This window comes from Lepus europaeus, chromosome 5, assembly GCF_033115175.1.
Source record: "Lepus europaeus isolate LE1 chromosome 5, mLepTim1.pri, whole genome shotgun sequence".
In the NCBI taxonomy this organism is placed as follows: domain Eukaryota; kingdom Metazoa; phylum Chordata; class Mammalia; order Lagomorpha; family Leporidae; genus Lepus; species Lepus europaeus.
In genome coordinates this window covers 123,887,652-123,910,620 of record NC_084831.1, presented here as the reverse complement: position 1 = coordinate 123,910,620, position 22,969 = coordinate 123,887,652, and the positions used below count along the sequence as shown (strand labels likewise).

Here is a 22,969-nt window from a genome sequence, read left to right as displayed (position 1 = left end):
AATAGTACTAGAACAAAAAAATAGTACTAGAAAAAAAAATAGTACTAGAACTTAGTTAGTTGTCGCCGATCAGGGAGAACATATGATATTTGTCCCTTCGGGACTGGCTTATTTCACTCAGCATGATGTTGTCCAGATCATTTTCCATCTGCTGATTCACTCTCCAAGTAGCTTACAACAGCCAGAGCCATCTTAGGCCATCTTGGGCCCATCTTCTGCTGCTTCCCCAAGCATTTTAGCAGGGACCTGGATCAGAAGAGGAGCAACTGGGACTTGAACCAGCACCCATATGGGATGCAGGCATTACAGGCAGCTGCTTCATCTGCTGCACCACAATACTGGTTCCAAGCTCAGAATCTTATGGCATGTGAATATCAGTCCCTGAAATCAGCTCAGGACCCTTTATTCAACCTTTCCTGTTTGTCCAACATCTCTTGCTATTTTTTCAGATCAAACATAATTGCCTTAGATGTTTAATATTCAACTTATCAGAACATTTTTGCTAATCCCTACCTCCAGAACCTCCTTACATTATCCTGTCAAGTAGTCACATGACCCACGTTCCTGATTCCCCTCATTCTTTGGTCTAGGAACAACTGGATGACCTGGAGAAGCAATGGGACCTCTTGCTCGAGAGGACACTGGACAAAGGGCAGAAGCTGGATGAGGCTAGTCGCCAACAGAGGTTCAACACAGGCATCCGGGACTTTGAGTTCTGGCTCTCAGAGGTAATTGCACCTGGAAATGGTGGTGGCATGGGAATTTAATTAATAATTACCAAGTCTATAACTTTACATCAGGACACTTTCCTTGACCATCCTTGGGAAAAATTTGGGAGCAAAATGCTAATCTTAGTCTCCTTAAAGAAATTTTTCATCTGTCAACTTTGTTGCTTATTTCTCCATTACCAGGCAGAGACATTGCTTGCCATGAAAGATCAAGCCAGGGACCTGGCTTCAGCTGGAAATCTTCTCAAGAAGCATCAGCTACTGGAAACAGAGATGTTGGCTCGAGAGGTAAATGGTGCTGGGGTTTCATTTCTGAGTGAATTGGAAATATTTCTACTTTCCTCCCACCTGTCTTACTATGTCATTTGAGACTATAGCCTTGAAAATATAACCTTAGTGTCCTGAACCAGCAAGTATTACTTTTAGAAGTTTGAGACTCAGGTAGAGAGAGAGAGACAGAGAGACAGAGAGAGAGAGATCCCATTGGATGAGTCCCTAAATGTCCGCAATATTCAGGGTTGGCCCAGGGCTGGCGTTACAGAAGGTAGCTGGGAACGGAATCCAGATCTCTCACATGGTGGCAAGAACTCAGCTACCTGAGCCATCAATTGCTGCCCCCCCCCCACGTCCTGTGTTGGTGGGAAGCTAAGATTGGGAGCTGGATGTGGAGTCAAATATAGACACTTGAATGTGAGATGCAGGTATCTTAACCAGTGTCTTAATCACTAAACTGAATACTCATCCTCACAGCAATTATTTTAGCCAGGTCAAATCCACGGCTTTGCAGATTCATTTTAACAGTCACTGCTAAATTGATTTATATAGATTCTAAGACTCCAGGAAGTGGATTTTAAAACCCACCTCTTTTTGTTGATATATGCATATGAATTCATCACTTCCCAAAGCTAGAAACCCTATGAATAATTCCATTTACATCTTAGTATCAACTGGAAATTGGTCCAGGACACAATCATAGAAATGCTGGCAGGTGTTGATCATATTGGGAAATTTTTTAGTATTAGATTTATAATACAAGTATGTATAGACAGGGCAAGAAGGTAAAGGCTTTACAGGTTTATGGCTTCAGGACTGGTCAATATTTTCTGTTATGTAACTAGGGGAGTGGGTTATAGTGGGAATAGACACAGAAGATTCTGACTGTTTTCTGTGGCTGGCCTAAGAGTGTGACCGATAAAATAGTTATTATTGAAAATTTCAATTGATTAATCAATATGTGATTGTCAACTTCAGTGCTGTGAAGAAAGACAGTCCCCCAAGTGTACAAGAGATTGTTCATCCAAATCTTGTTTTCTAGATGGCGAAAGAAGGCATAGAATATTCTGTGTGAGACACATAATATTATATAACATGAAATTGACTATTTTTAAAAGCAATCTACTTGACCTTTTCTTTGAAAAGGAACCAGTAGAGGTTAAGATCTGGTGTCTAGGTAATAACCATATGATATCATTCACCGAGCACACTTGAACTTTCTAGGATGCACTCAAGGACCTGAATAATTTGGCTCAAGATCTGCTGTCCAGTGGGACTTTCAATGTTGAACAGATTGTGGAGAAAATGAAAAGTGTCAATGAGCGCTTTGGTGATGTCCAGATCTTGGCAGCTGCACACCATGAGAAACTGAAAGAAACATATGCCTTGTTCCAGTTCTTCCAGGACCTAGATGATGAGGAATCTTGGATAGAGTGTGTATCACTAACTCACAATATACACATAATCAAGATAGTAATTGGATAGTCCACCAAACATGGTTCAGTTTATGCTGGAATGGATATTAATAATAGGCATTTGCCTTAGCCTAAAGTTAATGTGAATTTTGTTTTCCCATATTCCCTCACTAAATGCAGCAGAGGGAGATAAGTGTGGAGGGAATGAAGAGCAGTTCACAAACATTCTTGGAGCAAAATTAAGAAGTCGTATAGGCTTGTTCTAGATACTTCATAAAATGTATGATGTTCACAGAAATGTCAGGGCATTTATAACTTAGCCAGCTGACCAGTCATTGTCATTATTCTTCCTATATCCAATTTATCTTCTGTGATGCCAAAGTAGATGCCACAAAGGGAATGCTATGTAGTATTCACCGTGTTTCCATTGCTAATCCCATTTCTTTTGCAAAATATATGATTAGGAAAATAGCAAAATAAATTGTTTTGCCTAATTCTTATTTAATCTGCTTCTTCATATTTTTATTCTACAGATATGCTGATTCTTATGAATAACAAATGAATTAAAGGGAAACAGAGTGCTTAGGGCAACAAATAGAACATGTTGAAAGCCTTTTTAGAAGGCACATGATGTCATGATCTTGTCTATGAAGTCTTTCTGCTTCACAGTGATGTTCACATCTTTTATGCTTAGAACCATCCCAATAGGTGTGATCTCTACATTAGCCACTTTTGCCTCCCCTTTGGCTAAATTTATTATATATATTAATAGAAATAACAAAATCCTTGAAGTTCATATGTATTTTCACATTTTTTGAAAAGAGAAACATTAGTGTATATTCTTGAGCTTGAGCAAAGAAAAGATACATAGGTAGATAAGCAAAGGAATAAGTAGGAAGGCTGTTCTCGCAATGCATATGTTGGGTAACAGTATGCTATTTTAATTTGTACTGGCATAAGTTAAAATTTCTTTGCTGAAAATTTCTGTTGCTAATTACCTTTTTTTGGTTATTGACACCTAGATATTCTAGAACTCACCATATTTCCCACCCCCCACACACACATTCTCTCTCTCTCTCTCACACACACGCACACACATATACACATACACACTTAGTAAGCCATGCCTCCAAGATGATCTCACATGTCTAAACTTCAAATTTTTCATTTTGTTCATTGATCTCAGAGAGAAGTTAGTACGAGTGAGCTCCCAGGACTATGGAAGAGATCTACAAGGCGTTCAGAACTTACTGAAGAGGCACAAACGCTTAGAGGGGGAGCTGGTGGCACATGAGACTGCCATCCAGGTAGGATAAGAATATCATACCTGAAAAGACATAAAAATCTGATAGCAGTCACTTAGAATTTACTTAAATGTGATAGTCCTGCAGAATATGAAAGTAGCATGTTGCAGTCACAGTCACACATCACACTCATTCTTTTCTCATTCACATTTTATCTCCTGTGAATATGAGAATTCTGAGCAGGAATCCATGCTCTTCCCTGGAAGGAGCAGTTCTAGCACTACTGGAAAGTTTTTGACAATTATCACTCAGGATGGAACATCTGAGAAAGCTGCTCTTGAGCCTCATGAAAAGAAGGCAACTTGGTCTGACTTGGCAGCAGGGGTCCCCAGCACAAATGCTGAGATACTTGTCCGTATATTTGGGGTAATTGAGAATGGTAGTTTTAGTGTGATTTTCTACATCGTCTCAGAATTCTCGACTACCCCATGTCCCATAGAGGTTATAAACAATCTAGAGAGTAAGAAGAACCAGATCCTTTGCCAAGGGAATATGGCTGAATGGGGAGAGAAGTGGGATAATGAAACGTGGAGTGGGTGTATTCCTCAGAATGTGCTGGATATGGCAGAGGAACTGGCAGACAAGGCTGCTGTGGGGCAAGAGGAGATCCAGGAGCGGCTGGCTCAGTTTGTTCGACACTGGGAGGAGCTCCAAGAATTGGCCAAGGCTCGGTGAGTGGGGATTGAGGAAAAATTTTCTTCTTGGGTTTTGAATGTTAGCCTGGTTTTGGGAAGCTTCTTCTGTGTCTGGTCAGCATTGACTGCTTTCCCCACTATCCATGTATTTTTTTTTTTTTTTTTGACAGGCAGAGTGGATAGTGAGAGAGAGACAGAGAGAAAGGTCTTCCTTTGCCGTTGGTTCATCCTCCAATGGCCGCCGCGGCTGGTGCACTGCGGCCGGCGCACTGCGCTGATCCGAAGCCAGGAACCAGGTGCTTATCCTGGTCTCCCATGGGTTACAGGGCCCAAGCACTTGGGCCATCCTCCACTGCACTCCTTGGCCACAGCAGAGAGCTGGCCTGGAAGAGGGGCAACTGGGACAGAATCCAGCGCCCCAACTGGGACTAGAACCCGGTGTGCCGGCGCCACATAGTTCCCTGCTCAAATGCCAGCCCAAGTCTGCCCCATTGAAGGGATCATTGTCTTTGTCCTGAATATACCTCTCTTCTGACACTTACATGTATTTGTCTTCTGTCATGATTTTCTTACAAGTATTATGTTTTTTAAAACAGAACAAACTTAGTTTCTTTAAAAAGATATTAATATAAAGTGAATGGATTTCATGTATTTCCTAGTTACAATTCTAGAAAGATAATCATATTTCCCTCCTCCCCTCTCTCCTTCCCTCAATCCCGCTCCTTCCTTCCTTTCTTTTTTTAATTTTGCAAAAAAAATAATTTCAACCCACTCTATAGCCACAGGCTTAATGCACCACTAACCATAAAATTCAACAAGTAAAAAGTAGAACAACCATAGTTGCACAGGACTATAAATAAGAGCTAATAACATCCAAATCCTATACAGTTTTTGTAATCTATATTAACTGACATATTTCAGAGAAAAACATATGATATTTGTCTTTTTGAGACTGACTTGTTTAAGCATAATGGTTTCTAGCTGCCTCCATTTTGTGGCAAAAGACAGGATTTTGTTTTTTATGGCTGAGTAGTATTCCATAATGTATATCAACACATTGTCTTTATCCAATCATCAGTTGCTGGTCATATGGATTGATTTTTTTTTTTAACAGGCAGAGTTAGACAATGAGAGAGAGAGACAGAGAGAAAGGTCTTCCTTCCGTTGGTTCACCCCCCAGATGGCCGCCACGGCAGGCACACTGTGCTGATCTGAAGCCAGGAGCCAGGTGCTTCCTCCTGGTCTCCCATGCTGCTGCAAGGCCCAAGCAGTTGGGTCATCCTCCTCTGCCTTCCTGGGCCACAGCAGAGAGCTGGACTGGAAGACGGAGCAACCAGGACAGAACCGGCGCCCCAACCAGGACTAGAACCCTGAGTACCTGCGCTGCAGGTGGAGGATTAGCCTAGTGAGCCATGGCGCTGGCCAGATTTTATATTTTAGTTATTATGAGTTGAGCTGCAATAAACATGGGGGTACATATTTTTTTCCTTAACAGTTAATACTAGTTTATATTCCCACCAACAGTGTATTTTAGTACTTTTCCCCTCACATCCTTGCCAGCACTTATTACTTTATGACTTTTAGATGATAGCCATTCTAACTGGGGTGAGGTGAAACCTCACTGTGGTTTTTATATTCATTTGCTTGATGGCTAGTGGTCCTGAGGATTTTTCATGTGTCTGTAGGACATTTGTATTTCTTCTTTTGAAAAATGCCTGTTCATGTCCTTCTCCATTTCTTAACTAGATTGCTTGTTTTGTTGTTGTTGAGTTTCTTGAGCTTTTTATAGATCTTGGATATTAATCTCTTATCAGGTTATTAGGCACACATAATTTTACTTTCACTGTCCAGGTTTAATATTATATAAATCCCTTAGTGATGAAATAATGGAGGAATATTTTTCTCTTCTACAACCATAAAGCCAATTTGAATTCCATCGATATACTGCTAAATCTAAAAATTTCTGTCTATAATTCCATGCCTGTTGGCAATAGGAAGCCATCTTTTCCTCAGGAATAAAAGAAATCTCTGTCACATTGTGATGCATTTATTATATAATAAATGAGGCATGGGGTCAGCCTCATGGCACAGTAGATTAAGCTATTGTTTGGGATGCCTGAATACCATACCGAAGTACTTGAATTCAAGTCCCACCTCTGTATGTGGTATAGAGTCTTGCTAGTAATGTATATCCTGGAGGCAGAAACTGACTTCCTAAGTACTTGGGACCCTGTCACTCATGTGGAAGACCTAAATGGAGTTCCTGATTCCTGTTTTCAATCTGGTATAGCCTCAGCTCTTGTCAACATTCAGAGAATGCAATAGTGAATAGAGGATCTCTATATATCTGCCTCTGTCTCAGTATCTTTCTGTCTCTCTCTGCCTTAAAAATGATAAAAATCTATAATTCCTTTAAAATAGAAAATGGAAAGACAGAAAGAGATACAGAAGGAGATAGAGATCTTCCATCCACAGCTTCACAACCTAAATATCACAGATTGAGTTTTGGGCTTCTGGTTTCATTCTGACTCAGCATTGGCTGTCACAAGCATTTGAGGAATGAACCAGAGGATGAATGACTCTCTCTCTCTCTCTCTCTCTCTCTCTGTCTCTCTCTCCCTCTCCCTTTCTCTCTTCCTCTCTGTCTCTCTCTTCCTCTCCTTCTCTCCCCTACCTGCTTTGACTTTCAAATAAATATAAATAAATAAATCTAAAAAAGAAAGAAGGCAGTCCTCAGAGTAAAACAGAGACTGCTTTACTGCTGATATTCTATAGCTCTGAAATCTTAGCATTTTGATTTGTTTGAACTGTTCTCTTCCACCAACAAAATTTCTTAAAGAGAAATGATACCAGAAATCAAACTTCTAGGAGAGGTGTCTCCTCCATTTCACAGGAGATCTGCAAGCTGACCAAAAGGCATATATCAGATACTTCTGTGTCCTGGTTTAACTGTGGTTGCCTTTTGAGAATAAGCTGGTCTACTTTGTAGAGATTGTGCTACTGTTCTAGATACCCAATACTTACCATTTCCTTCATATCCTTATGGGTGCTTACCATCTTGTTACAGAGGACTTCGTTTGCAGGAGTCGCTAGAATACTTGCAATTCATGGAGAATGCTGAAGAAGAGGAAGCTTGGATCAGTGAAAAGGAAGCTATGGTTGCCCGAGGGGATTCTGGGGACACATTGGCTGCTACTCAGGTGAGGAACAGGCAGCATGGGTCAGTTTTCTTTAATTTTTATCTTTCTTGACATAGTCAGTGTTTTCACCTGTACAATTGGAACCTTACTCTTAATTGGAAAAGGAGAAGAGAGAACTACAGGTAGTTCTTCCAATATTAAACACAAAAAATCAGGGTGCAAAAATGTGACTTATTGAAGGTCATGGACACAATCAGATGTGAAGGCAAAACCCAAATTTTAATCCCATGATCTGTTATCTATCAAAGACACCCTGAATAAAGCTCTTTCCTTATAAATTAGATTTTTACAGGTTATAAGTTTTCTGTAGATTCCCTCAATTCCTGATGTTATAATGATTTGGGAAATACCTCTTGTATTTTTTGAGATGAAGTAGTTTCTTATATGGATATTTTGTTAGATTATTTCCTTATTAGATAAATAGTTTGCAAGTATTAAATCCCATTCAAAAAGTTGTCGTTTGTCTCAGATAGCTTTAAAATTTATTTTTAAGGCTGGTGCCGCAGCTCACTAGGCTAATCCTCCGCCTTGCGGCGCCAGCACACCGGGTTCTAGTCCCGGTCGGGGCACTGATCCTGTCCCGGTTGCCCCTCTTCCAGGCCAGCTCTCTGCTGTGGCCAGGGAGTGCAGTGGAGGATGGCCCAAGTTCTTGGGCCCTGCACCCCATGGGAGACCAGGAGAAGCACTTGGCTCCTGGCTTCGGATCAGCGCAGCGCGCTACCGCGGCGGCCATTGGAGGGTGAACCAACGGCAAAGGAAGACTTTTCTCTCTGTCTCTCTCTCACTGTCCACTCTGCCTGTCAAAAAAAAAATTATTTTTAGATGTGTTACTTGTGCTTTTTGTGTCATATTCATGCAATCATTATCAAGATCAATGTCATGAAATTTTTTCCTTATATTATTTTTCAGGAGTTTTGTAGTTTCAGGCATTGCATTTAGGTCTTTAATCCATTTTGAGTTATTTGGGGGCATGATATAAGATAATGAAGTGTTCAATTTCATTCTCTTTAAGTTAGGATTCAATTTTCTGAGCAATTTTGTTAAAGAGACAAATATGGCACCCTTGTCATACATTGACTGATTAAAAATGTGTGGCTGTATCTCTAGGCTATATATTCTGTTCCACTGACCTACATCAGCTTTGTGTCAGTACTATACTCTTTTGATTATTGAAGCTTTGTGATATATTTTGAAGCCAGGAAGTGTGATCCTTCTAGCTTTGCTCTTATTTGTCAAGATTATTTCATTGCATGTGGTCTTTTTGAGTTCTGTAAGAATTTTATAATTGATTTTTCTATTTCTGTAAAAACATTATTTGATTTTGACAAAGATTGTATGAAGTCTGTAGATTACTTTAGGCAGTCTTGAATTTTAAAAATATTGTCTTTCAAGCCATAGATGGTATGTTTATTTGTTTTTATCTTCTTTAATTTCTTTCATCAAAGTTATGTGGTTTTTAGTGTGCAAAAGTTTTTACCTTCTTGGTGAAAATTATTTTTAAATATTTTAGTTTTGAAGCAATTACAAAAGGAATTGTTTTCTTAATTTATTTTTCAGATAGTCCATTGTTAGTGTATTGGCATTCAGCTGATTTCTATCTATTGATCTTTTTTAAAGATTTATTTATTTATTTGAAAGTCAGAGTTGCAGAGCAGGAGAGGCAGAGGCAGAGAGAGAGGGAGAAAGAGAGAGAGAAAGAGAAAGAAAAAATCTTTCATCCACTGGTTCATTCCCCAAATGGCCCCAACAGCATGGAGCAGGCCAAATAGAAGCCAGGAGCCAAGAGCTTCATCTGGGTCTCCTACGTGAGTGCAAGGGCCCAAGGACTTGGGCCATCCTCCACTGCTTTCCCAGGTACTTTTTTTTTTTTTCTTTTTTTTTGGACAGGCAGAGTTACTGAGAGAGACAGAGAGAAAGGTCTTCCTTCCATTGGTTCACCCCCCAAATGGCCATCATGGCCAGCACTGTGCCAATCTGAAGCCAGGAGCCAGGTGCTTCTCCTGGTCTCCCATGCGGGTGCAGGGCCCAAGCACTTGAGCCATCCTCCACTGCCTTCCCAGGCCACAGCAGAATGCTTGACTGGAAGAGGAGCAACTGGGACTGAATCCGGCGCCCCAACCAGGACTAGAACCCGGGGTACCAGCGCTGCAGGTGGAGGATTAGCCTAGTGAACTGCGGCGCCGGCCTTCCCAGGTACTTTTTCAGGGAGGTGGATTCAAAGTGGAGCACCCAGGACTTGAAGTAACACCCACAAAGGATGCCAGCGCTGCAGATGGCTACTTTACCCTCTACACCATAGCACTGACCCCTTATGTGTTGTTTTTTCCTGCAAGTTTGTTGATTGGTTTGTTACTTCCAACAGTTTTTTTTTTTTTTTTTTTTTAAGAGAAAGGGTTTATTGGGGAACACCCTACAGACCGGAGTGAAGGGGTGGCGAAGGGAAAAGAGAGAAAGAGAGTATAAGAGAGAGAGAGAGAGAGAGAGAGGAGAGAAGATAGAGTAGACAGATGAGCCAAGAGAGGAGAGAGTGCAGGAGAGAAGAACCAAGAGAGCACGTGTTCAGGAACAGGCCCTTTTAAAACTTTGCCTGAGGGCGGGCAGGGAAGCAGGAGCAGCGAATCCCATTAGGATAGGGTTTTTTTTAATGAAATCTTTAGGGTTTCCTATATGTAAGATCATGTAATTTGTAAGCAGACCATTTTACTTCTCTTCTGAATGAGATGTCTTTTATTTCTTTCTTTCATAACTGCTCTGGTTAGCACTTTCAGTACTACATTGAATGTAAATAGAAAGAGTAGGTACATATTCCTTCTTCTGATCTTAGAGGGAAAGTGTTCAGTTTTTCAGTATTGATTGTGGTTGTGGGCTTTTCATAAACAGTTTCATCATGTTGCACAATATCCTTCTATTACTACTTTGCTGAATGTTCTTACCATGAAAGGTACTGAATTTTGTCTAATTCTTTTTTCTTATTCATCAAGAGTGTCATGTGATTTTTATCTTTCATTCATACATCCCAGTTGCTCTTTTAATTGCTGTTGAATTCAGTTTGCTGATATTACATTAAGGATTTTTGCATTTATGTTCATTAGGAATATTAGAGTGCATTTTTCTTTTTGCATGGTGTTTTTATCTGATTTAGGTCTAACAATAATGTTGGCCTCATAAAAAGTGCATTGGAAATGTGCCTTCCTCTTCAGACTTTTGAAAGAGTTTGAGGATTGACATTAATTCATGGAATATTTCATCAAATTCACAAATGAAGTCATCTGATCCTGGGCTATTATTTGTTGAAATATTTTTTTTTAAATTTCTAATTCAGTCTTTATGCTAGTTATCAGCCTGTTTAGGTCTTTTCTTACTTTATGATTTGTTCTTGATAGGTTGTGTGTTTATAGGGCTTCCTCTATTTCTTCTCGATTATCTAGTTTGTTGTTCTATAATTATTCATTACAGTTTCTTGTGATTCTTTTGTTTCTGATTCACTGGTGTTAATGTATCTTATTTTGTTTATTATTAGAATTATTATTTGAAAATTATTTTTTGGAAATAAGGGGTGAAGATGTTGAAATCATTACCTAATATATACTAAACTGATCTTCTGTATATAAAGAGAATTGAAAATGAATCATGATGTGATTGGAAGGGGAGAGGGAGCTAGAAAGGGGAGGGTTGTGGGTGGGAGGGAAGTTTTGGGAGGGGGAAGCCAGTGTAACCCATAAGCTGTACTTTGGAAATTTATATTCATTAGATAAAAGTTTAATAAAAAAAGAGACTTTATTGCATATAGTATACATACATAAACTGTGACTAATTCAGAAATCCAATATCATGAAGTGGGTCAGTTTTCTGATCTACATTTGCTGATTCTGCTAAAATGAAATATAATATAATCAGAACATAGTGTAGCTCCTCTTGTTTTAAATATCTTAATTTCTAAGAACACCATATATTAATTCCAAAGAACATAATAATATTCTTAGAGTTGTACCTACAAACTATATTGAGTCTGTTAACTAATTAAAATTAAAAATTAAAAAATTCCCAGGAACATCATATATTCTTTGCATATGATGATTTTGCTGTTATTTTTAAAAATTTATTTATTTATTTATTTGAAAGTCAGAGTAACAGACAGAGAGGGAGGGACAGAAAAAGAGATCTTCCATCTGCTTGTCCACTCCCTAGATGGCCACAAAGGCCATGGTTAGGCCAGGCCGAAGCCAGGAGCCAGGAGCTTTACCTTGGTTTCCCACCTTGGTGACAGGGTTCAAGTACTTGGACCAGCTTCGCTGCTTTTTTCAGGCCATTAGCAAGGAGCTGGATCAGAAGTGGAACAACTGAGACACGATCTAGCACCCGTATGTGATGCTGGTGTCGCAGGTGGTGTCTTAACCTGCTATACCGTAATGCTGACTTCTCATATGAAGATTTTGAAATGTACATGAATCAAAACTTATGTTTCTTCCTTTAGCTTGTATTATTCTGTTGTGTAAAAACAAACAAACAAACAAACAAAAAACAACCAAAAAAGAAAAAAGCTACCAGGGTAACTTTACAGCAATAGGGAGCCAAAGAGCCATCAGCAGTATTGGTGATAACCACCAATGTTGGTGGTAGTGGTGGTGAGGGCTGTTATAAAGATTTCATAGGAGAAGAACTTTAGAATATGTAAGTCCTGATCTTCATCCTCCATTCTCACGTTTCTTCCAATTCTGCCAGCTGTGCAAACATCATGTTTCCAAAAAGCAGTCAAAAACAGAGTTTGAATGGCTATTCAAAGGCAATTCTCCATTCTTGCCCACTGTCTTTCTCTGGCGTTTGGGTCAGTCTTGGTGAGGGATGTTCTCGATACTTGTTTCTTAGAACTTATATCTATCTAAATATGGAGAAATCACCTTGATCAATCCTAATTTCAAAATCTGGAAAAGGTAAAGTCACAAGTTTGGAAGTGTCACTTGTATTTCTTTTGCTCTTTTCTCCCCCAGTAAATTTGCACTCTTTGTTAAGTGGAAAGTTTTGGGAGGGGAATTCAGTGGAGATGTTCCAGAGGACGGGAACATTCCCCTGGCTTAACAATTCAGCAGAACCAACCATGGTAATCAGCATCATGAACCTGAACGTGAGTGAAGTTAGATTTTCCAGCCTCAGAAGTTAATTCTCCTTGATTCTTATGCAGAGCTTGTTAAAGAAACATGAAACTTTGGATAACGACTTTGCTGTCCATGAGACACGAGTGCAAAATGTGTGTGCACAAGGAGAAGATATCCTGAGTAAGGTAAGTTTGCTCAGGAATTCCAGTTCAAACTTTGAGTTTTAAACTGGGATTGGCTGAAATACAGCATTGTGAGTACTGCATAAATCATAAGATGCTTTTTAGTGTTGTTGTTGTTGTTATTCTTAGCAAATAATGATTTAAAAATGCTGTTTTCTGGAAATTATTTTTTCAGGTTCTTGCAAGAATACCTTCTATTTTTCCTTACACCATTTGTTGACACTTCTGCTTTCCTATGCAGAACATGATGGTTATAAGGATTGTATCATGGGTTTTGGCCATAGAGTATTATATGGATCTGAAGAAATTTCTTTAACCCTCTAGGGAGGCAAACCACATTAAGGCATTTGTATAATTTGAGGGTCATCTTTCTGTTAAATGCCGTTTTTACAAAGCCTAGTTGATCTAAGTGCCATATGGAGACCCCTAGACATAGGGGACTCTGCATCTTTTAAAAGTTTACACTTATCAACGTAACGAAATCATCCAAATGCTGGAATGGAAAGAACTTTCTGGAGCATGAATGGATAATAGGATAATTATCCTCGACCTAGAGACTAGTTATATATTTGGAATGATAGAGGTGAAAGTTTTCAATGTTATTGAATAATTCACATTTCTAGCCCTAGAGACTCATCAGTGTATCTCTCTCTCTCCTTCTCCCTTTACCTTGATGCTACAGGAGGAAAGTCAGAATAAGGAGAAGATTTCTGCCAAGATAGTGGCTCTGAATGAAAAGACCCCTTCTCTGGCCAAGGCAATAGCTACTTGGAAGCTGCAACTGGAAGATGATTATGCTTTTCAACACTTTAACTGGAAAGCTGATGTGGTAGAATCTTGGATAGGTATGATGGGTCAGGGCCCTGGTACCCTTGGGTTTAAGAAACGGTATAGTTACTTGGAAGCTGCAACTGGAAAATGATTATGCCTTTCAACACTTTAACAGGAAAGCTGATATGATAGAATCCTGCATAGGTATGAATAGTCATGGCCCAAGGTTTAAGAAATATTAATAGAGGTGAGCATTTGGGACACCTGCATCCCATAACAGAGTGTCTGGGTTTGAGCCCTGGCTTTACTCCTGAGTCCAGCTTTGGTTGATTCATGCCCTGGGAGGTGGCAGATGATGGCACAAGTACTTGGGTCTCAGACATTCATGTGGGAGGCCTGGGTTGGGTTCCAGGCTCTGGACGTTGCCCTGACTGTTGCAGGCATTTGAGTAGTGAACCTGACATCAGAATTTGGGGTGCCATACGATATCACCCTATGCTTATTAATAAATTCCCAATCTTAATAAGCCCATATGGGTTCCTACCTATTATTCAGAGAAAAATTCTGAATACCAGCATAAATGAATGAGGCAGCATGGTGCATTTTAAGCTTTTATTCAGTGCAAAAGATGCATAGGAGAGTGAGGGCATTGTCTATCAGAGAGAGGTAAATCTGGGTTCATACCGAGTACCAGGAACCAGCCACGTGGAGGTGCATCTAAGCCAGGAAACATGGGGGGTAGGTGGCCTGAAGGCCATGTACCCTGGAGGCGCAGGGGCCAGCAAGCCCAGTACTGGCAAGAGGCCAAGGAGCAGAAGAGGTGGACACACCATGTCCCAGGCTTTTAATCCACTTTCAAAGGGGAGTAGCTAATTAACCTGATTGGTCGGTGGGTGCTCAGGTGCAGCCAGGTAGGGGCATGAGGTCACACAGGCCCATGGTAAAGGCATGGTCTTCCAGCTCATAAACATAATCAATTTTAGCTTGTATGCCTGCCTACATCAAACCCATAGATGAGAAGTTCTCCTCCCTCTTCCTCTTTCTCTCTCTTGGCATCTCCCTCTTTGTCTCCATCTTCCTCCCTGCTCTCTCAAGTAAATAATGTTAGGAAGAGTTGCAGATTGGTGCCTCCTCACACGGGGCACCAAAATGGTAGGAAAAGAGACACAGAATAGAGGAGACAGTGTACGAAATCATAGCCAGACCAAATTTATCCAGAGAAAATAAAGTTGTGAGAAGGGTGACCAACTGCCCACGTTCACATTGATGAAACATGTGGCAAAAGGCCCGGACCCCCAGAGGCCAGGGTTTGGGGTGGGGGAGGAGGGCATCAGGCGGAGGTGAATTCCTGGAACTGCTCCTTCCAGTGTTCCAGCAGAGCAGCTGGTCTTTCAGGTGGCGTTGGGGGAAGGATAGGAAGGCAATAGGGTGTGAGACCCAATCCAGATTCAAGGGCAAGAAATACATTCCAATGTTATCTATCACTTGGGTGATGAGCAAGAATGCCTGAGACTTATGTCTTTGTTCCATCAAATAAAATACACAAATAAAAATCTAAAAAATCTTGGTAGGTCTCATTTATAGAATAGTCTCTAGGACTTTTTCGTTTACCGTGAAAAAAGAGGTGATCTCTTTACCACCCATTCTTGTCCTTTCTGGACACAATTGCACTTACATGTGAGCACACCCAGACATAAACATGCTGATGGAATAACTAAATATCATACTTCCAAAGAACGCATTTTATTTGGAATTGGTGATTTTGTTTGTGATATTAAGAATGAATGGTAGGGCTATGACAAAACATTCTAGGAAATAAACTGTGTTTTTGATTTACTTATATTTTATGTCTAACATGCCATTTTGCATTTTTTATGAGACATTCAAAAATTCCCTTGTCCCCAGACCTGTTTTAGTCAGTTGTGTCCTGCATCCATCTAGAAAAGCAGCCTGTTGTTCCCTCCTGTTTCCCTATCCCAGTGAGTCTCCTACTTGGAGAATTTGGAGTCTTTTCTTTTGTGAATATCCCTTTTCTCTTTACCAGGGCTTATATAAGACCATCTGTCTTTCTCTTCTTACTAATTATCTTTCCATTTTAGCTGAGAAGGAAACAAGCCTGAAGACCAATGGCAATGGTACAGACCTCTCTGCCTTCCTCACTCTCCTTGCGAAGCAGGTAAGGGCAGACTACAGAGCAGAAACATGTCATGGAGGCCTATAACACACATCACACAGAAGTTCAGTCCTCCAGGATTATTCCATTTCTTTCTTTTTTTAAAAAAAAATAATTATTTATTTGAAAGGCAGAGTTACAGAGAGGCAGAGAGAAAGAGAGAGAGAGAGAGAGGTCTTCCATCTGCTGGTTCACCCCCCCCCCCCCAAATGGCCACAATAGCCAGAGGCTTGGTGGATCCGAAGCCAGGAGCCAGGAGCTTCTTCCAGGTCTCCCACACAGGTGCAGGGGCCCAAGGACTTGTACCATCTTCTACTGGTTTCCCAGATTACAGCAGAGAGCTGGATAGGAAGTGAAGCAGAAGGGACTCAAACTGGCACCGATATGGGATGCCGGCACTGCAGGTGGCGGTTCTACCTGCTACACCACAATGCTGGTCCCTATTTAATTTCTTAGTTGTGTAATTTTTTTGTCTTTATCATTTGTAATATTATTCCAATGATCTTTACTGATTTGATAATGTATTTTTTCCTCTCTCACTTGCCTTGCTGCTATATTTTTATCATTTATTATAGAAACAAATTCTAGCTTTTAAATGTTTCTCTTTATTTGTATGTTCTATTCCATCAACATTTTTTTAATCTGAATATTTTTCTTTGTAATTAATTAAATGCAGATTTTTAAAAATTTCTCAAGATCTCAATGATCAAAATTGTAGTCATTTTTTTCTAATATACTAATTTATATAATTAATTTCCCTCTAAGAAAAAGTTTTAGCAACATCTCATTAAATTTATGTTATTTTGAAAATCATCTCGGCCGGCGCCGTGGCTCAATAGGCTAATCCTCTGCCTTGCGGCGCCGGTACACCGGGTTCTAGTCCCGGTTGGGGCGCCAGATTCTGTCCCGGTTGCCCCTCTTCCAGGCCAGCTCTCTGCTGTGGCCAGGGAGTGAGTGGAGGATGGCCCAAGTGCTTGGGTCCTGCACCCCATGGGAGGCCGCGATAAGCACCTGACTCCTGCCTTCAGATCAGCGCGGTGCGCCGGCCGCAGCGCGCTGGCTGCGGCGGCCATTGGAGGGTGAACCAACGGCAAAAGGAAAACCTTTCTCTCTGTCTCTTTCTCTCTCACTGTCCACTCTGCCTGTAAAAAAATAAAAATTTAAAAATTAAAAAAAAAAGAAAATCATCTCATGAAAATGTTTCTGTCACTTCTAATTTAAATTTGTTTTCAACTATTGGTTATTTGGTATTGCATTTTTTAATTTCCAAACACTTTGAAATTTTCTCAGTTATGTTTTTGTTTTAAATCTAGTTTAATCTAGTTTATTTTAAAAGCATGCTCTATATTATTGCAGAATTGTTTCTGTTTGTTTATACTTTCATCCAGTTGTCAAAGTTGTTCTCAATGGGAGAATTGGCCCAATATATGCCACTCTATTAAAACTGAAAGAGAAGCTTACTGAATTTTATGAATTTGATATCAGCATTTCCTTTTTTAACCCACTCTATATTTACAGGACATATTCACCATAATATTCAACAAGTAAAAAGTAGGAAGACCACAGTTCCACAGAAGTATAAATAAAGGCTAAAAATGACAATCATATCCCAAAGTAACCATTTCATTCCTACACATTTTTCTGTATTCTATATTAACTGCCACATATAAGAGAAAATATATGATATTTGTCTTTTTGACACTGGCTTATTTCACAACCCAGATATTCATCAACTGATGAATGGGTAAAGAAAATGTGATGTGGTATATATAAACACTATAGAATACTACTCAGTCATAAGGAAGAATGAAATCCTCCCTTTTGTAACAAAATGGATTCAACTGATATCAACATTAATGTAAAAATGATTTGTATTATGCATTCTGAAGGAGGGTGTTTGCTAGTTTGTGTACTGCCAAAGTCCCTAATACTGCACTGCCACTACTTACGGCACAAAATGTATTGGATGATTTTAAAAAGTCTTGGAAAGGATATGGGCTGTAGAAAGGATTTGGTTCTGATGGGAATATTTTGGATCATCACATTCTACTCCAATATTTGCTTAGTATTATTTTGAGAGCTAACCTAACATTTAATTATACAACACACACACCCTACGTATAATTACAACCTCGGATGTTCATTTAAGTCTCTAAGTTCTATCACCGTTTTCTTGTTCATCATTCTAACTCTTCACTAGCTGTTGCCTCCTCCATGCTAAAAATCAGGTAGAACACAAGTGCCCTTGGAATGCGCACTATTTTCTTGTCCTAGCCTCTCTGTTTGTCTTCCTCAGGACACACTGGATGCCAGTCTACAGAGCTTCCAGCAAGAGAGACTTTCTGAGATCACTGACCTGAAGGACCAACTGGTGTCTGCTGAACACAGCCAGAGCAAAGCCATTGAGGAGCGCCATGCTGCTCTGCTGAGGCGCTGGGAACAATTGCTGGAAGCGTCTGCTGCCCACAGGCAGAGATTACTGGAGAAACAGCTGCCTCTACAGAAGGTAAAAAAAAAAAAAAAAAAAAAAAAAAGGCATAATAGGGCTCTATTTTCTATAAATTAGCCATGAAATAAAGAAATAGACATTGGTAATGCTGTTTGGATAATCCACAGCTGTTTTAGTACACTGAAAAGGATCAGGGAAACATTATAATTGACCAAGATGTAGCTCATTTTTTGTATATTGGTAGTAAGTTTATATGTTTTTGTGTATGTACACACACATATTGTTCAGTTACACACCTGACTTGAGATGGACTCCAAATACATGAAGTGCAAGAGTTGGGTGAGACAGAGGGTGGGAAGTCTCTGTGTATGGTAAAACTGAATCTTACAGGAAGTAATCAAGATTGCTCTTGTATTTTTCTCTAAGTCCAATAAAAAGAACAATGGACGAGTCATAAAATATGCTCTCAATGTTATTGACCTTTCCTAGATGAGAGACCTTGTATATGCCACTTAATATCAGTATTTCCTCCACTTAGGAAATAAGACAGATTACCATCTCCCAAATTTCTTTCTCACTAGTATTTAGAGAAATAACAGATCTTGAAATTCAGTACCAGGATTGGGCATTGTGTTGCTTGGGGTAAGCCATCTTGTGGGATGCCCATATCCTATGTCATCAATGCAGGTTTAAGTCTTGGCTCCTCTGCTTCCAACCTTGTTTCCTGCTAGTGCACCTGGGAAGGTAGTAGGTGGTGGCCCAAGTACTTGTCCTTGCCACCCACATGGGAGATCTGGATGGAGTTCTGGGCTTTTGTCTTTCGATTTGGACAATGAATCAGTAGATAGAAAATTGTTATCTTTCTCTCTCTTCCTTCCCCCTTCTCTGTCTTTCCAATAAATTTTTTTAAAAAAATTAAAAATAATAATTATCATTGCTATTACCTTCCATACAGATAGAAGTGATTCAAATATTCTTTTTAGTAACTGTTGCTAAGGCAATGAATGTTAAACAGAGGTAATTAAGATTAAGTTTATTTTTGGTAAAAATATTTTAATCCATTTTTATAATATATATTTTCCATAAACTTTTTGAAGAATCTTTATATTTCAATGATAAGAAGAAATCAGAATAGTCAGTGAAATGTTAGTGGGCCGTAAGAAGCAATGCATTCAATAACACATTATGATAGGGATTTGATATCAGAAAATAAACAAACAAGTAAAAATCAGTCTAGACCTTTAGTTAATTTCTACTTCATTGAAAGACATAGTACCTGAAGAAATCAATTATAAATGAAAAATTAAATGGGCAACTTTACACATAAATATGCACATACACATAAATCTACATAGACAGCTACTTCAGATTTTTGTTCTACTTTGCTTAATTTTCTTTTTTTTAAAGATTTATTTATTTATTTGAAAGTCAAAGTTACACAGAGAGAAGGAGAGGCAGAGAGAGAAAGAGAGAGAGAGAGGTCCTCCATCCGATGGTTCACTCCCCAATTGGTGGTAATGGCCAGAGTTGCACCAATCCGAAGCCAGGAGTCAGGAGCTTCCTCTGGATCTCACATGCGGGTGCAGGGGCCCAAGGACTCTGGCCATCCTTCACTGCTTTCCCAGACCATAGCAGAGAGCTGGGTTGGAAGCGGAGCAGCTGGGTCTCGAACCGGCGCCCATATGGGATACCTGTACTTCAGGTCATGGCATTAACCTGTTGGGCCATAGTGCTGGCCCCTGCTTAATTTCAAACTACAGATTTTTAAACCTATATTCTGATTATAAAACATTTAGTCAATTTATAATATAGTAAAAATAATATGAACTGCTTTATACATTTTCATACCCTTTCTGTGTAGAGAATGTTAAAATTTTCTCTGTATCACTCTATTTTAGTATAGAGATTGCTGAAATGAGTACAAGGTAGGGTCAGTCAATTTTCCTCCCTCTATCTCCCTTGTTTCAGAATGAAAAATTAATTTTCATAGTTTTTTCCAGATGAATGTTTTCAGATGCACGATCCTCCACCCAATATCTATGATAAATTTTACATATAAAACTATTTTGGTCACCTGCTGTTTGGAATAATCCATGCCATTTTTCTCATTCAGTAATATGAACAATTCACTGGAATTCAGACAATGTACACAATTCCAGATAGCATCAAAGGGATATATAAAGTTATATCTAGGATGTATGTTAGAGAATAGAAAATAGGTGTAAGGACTGGTTTGAAAACTTATGGCCAGGGTCTGCGTTGTGGTGTAGTGAGTAAAGCCACTTCCCTCGACAGCAACATCTCATATGAGTGTCTGCTCCAGATCTTGCTGCTCCATTTCCCATCCAGTTTCCTGCTAATATACCTGGGAAAACATCTGATGATGACCAAGTGCTTGGGCCCCATACTCATGTGGGAGATCTGGTAGAAGCTCCTGGCTCCTGGCTTCAGTTTGGCACAGTCTTGGCTGTTGTGGCCATTTGAGGAGTGAACTAGCAGATGAAAGAACACTTGTGTGTGAGTGTGTGTGTGTGTGTGGTGTATGAGAGACCAAGAGAGAGAGTCTCCTTCTCTCTGCAACTCTATCTTTCAAATAAAAAAATTCAATAGAAAAAAAGAAAGAAAAGCTTGAGGCCTAAGATGAAACCTAAACAGGATTTAAAAGGCAAATAGGAAAATTACTTAGTATAGTCAAAGATGTCAGTGGGACATAGTATGCAGAAGCTTGGAGGACAAAAAAGTGAGTAAAGCGTACAACAGATTTGCTTGTTTGTTTATTCAATTATTTTCCATTAATTGCTTGATAACTACATGCCAGGTAGAACTGGAGCACAAACTTCAAATAAGAAGCCATGCAACTGGAAATTACTCTTGCCATTCTTGAAATTTTAGATCTGAAATTACTTTAAAAAGTCATTCAAAGTCCCCATTTGTAAATGGTGGAAAACGTGACCAATTTCACACAAGAGAAAATGCCATGACTAGGACTTGAACCTCTAACGTAAACACACATCTGCAGATCTTCTGGTCCCCAATGGCTTTAGTTCTGCCCTTTTGGACTTCTGGCCCTTAAATTATTTGAAAATAGTCATTATTTTTACTCTCAGTCTTCTCTTCTTTTGAGGGTTTTTTTTTTTTTATCAGGAAAGACAACGTTGTCTTTGTTTTTTTCCTGCAGGCTGAAGAGCTATTTATGGAATTTGCACACAAGGCTTCAGCTTTTAACAACTGGTGTGAGAATGCTGAGGAGGATCTGTCAGAACCTGTGCACTGTGTCTCTTTGAATGAAATTCGACAGCTGAAGAAGGATCACGAGGATTTCTTGGCCTCTTTAGCTGGAGCTCAAGCAGAATTCAATCATCTGGTGGAACTGGACCAGCAAATTAAGGCTTTAAATGTGCCTACTAGCCCTTATACCTGGCTTACAGTGGAGGTGCTGGAAAAGATCTGGAAGCACCTTCCTGACATCATCAAGGTAAGTTGGGGCACAACAGAGACTTCCTTCAGCCACAGTGAGTGTTCATTATCCGAGGTGAGAGATGTTTGACATAAACAGAGAAAGACAGAGACTATTAATAATTATGTTGAGACAGCAATAATGAACCAGACTTGCTTCAGAAGTTAGGAAATATGTTCTCATGCTTCTGGGTACTGAACAATGATCTGGAGAAAGCTAGCAGAAACTTTAAGAGGTGGCTTAGTAACAAATCATGAAAAGTTCATGAGGCTTGTGTGTGTGTATATGTGTGTATGTGTGTGCATGTGTGTATGTGTGTGCATGTGTGTATGTGTGTATGTATGTGTGTGCTCATACCTTCATATTTCCCCCCTTTGTGTATTTTATACACACCCTCAAAAATGCCATTTTAATGTGTTTATTTTTAATCTTTGTCTGTAGTCACTGAAATTATGAAAAGTAATTTTTAAGTTTAGCCAAGAAAACAATCACTATACTACCACTCTTTTTAGATGACAAGTCTTATTGCTACCTTTCTTTTTAAGACTTGCTTTATGTTCATTTAAATAAATATCACTACTCCTCTCAAAGAAAACTATTGAGAATAGGGGATATTTACCTTTGTTACTAGCTTACTTGTTACTGGGCTTGATCTTAGATACCCTTCTGAGTTTTTATTGGAAGTGATAATGAGCCATTCACATTTTGGAGGTGAGAATTGGTGGCCTAGAAGAAATATAAGTGCATAAGCATATGGAAGGTGGACAGCAAGTCTAGAAAAAAAGATTCTTATGTAGCAAAGAAAGGCTTTCAAACTGAATCCCTCTGTCTGTGGTTTGGGATTTTAGGAACGGGAGCAGGAGTTGCAAAAGGAAGAAGAAAGACAGGTCAAGAATTTTGAGATGTGCCAAGAGTTTGAACAGAATGCCAGTGCCTTTCTTCAGTGGATCCTGGAGACCAGGTGCACTGTTTTATCTCCAAACCTATGACTCTATGACACACATACCATTTGATGTAGGAGTGAAACATGTGTCTGAAGGGGAGAGAAAAGACTTTAACAGAAAAAACTGTGTCCTAAAATCACGACATTGAGTCTGTGCATTTGGAATTGACTAATGTCTGAAACAATCCTTGCAAAAATTAAGAAATAAGAATTTTATCCTGCTGCCTACAGTGTACCCTTCTGCTTTTTCTCCTTGATAGTCTCACCTTTCTTCCTATTGCCTGTAATTACTGACCAAATAACAACAACCCTGTAAGTTTACAGGCCACATTGCATTTTACAAATA

At 39.5% G+C, this 22,969-nt stretch overlaps 1 protein-coding gene across 1 annotated transcript in view; it reads left to right on the top strand.

The window, feature by feature from the left end:
- Positions 1 to 22,969, top strand: part of SPTA1 (spectrin alpha, erythrocytic 1) — a 76,381-nt gene that overhangs the window by 47,892 nt on the left and 5,520 nt on the right. The window contains exons 34-45 of the mRNA XM_062193687.1: positions 591 to 728; positions 912 to 1,016; positions 2,226 to 2,434; positions 3,603 to 3,723; positions 4,270 to 4,391; positions 7,423 to 7,555; positions 12,735 to 12,834; positions 13,505 to 13,675; positions 15,701 to 15,777; positions 18,071 to 18,280; positions 21,402 to 21,698; positions 22,529 to 22,641. Of these exons, the coding sequence (XP_062049671.1) occupies positions 591 to 728; positions 912 to 1,016; positions 2,226 to 2,434; positions 3,603 to 3,723; positions 4,270 to 4,391; positions 7,423 to 7,555; positions 12,735 to 12,834; positions 13,505 to 13,675; positions 15,701 to 15,777; positions 18,071 to 18,280; positions 21,402 to 21,698; positions 22,529 to 22,641 (1,796 nt within the window). The remainder of the gene's footprint in view (positions 1 to 590; positions 729 to 911; positions 1,017 to 2,225; positions 2,435 to 3,602; positions 3,724 to 4,269; positions 4,392 to 7,422; positions 7,556 to 12,734; positions 12,835 to 13,504; positions 13,676 to 15,700; positions 15,778 to 18,070; positions 18,281 to 21,401; positions 21,699 to 22,528; positions 22,642 to 22,969) is intronic.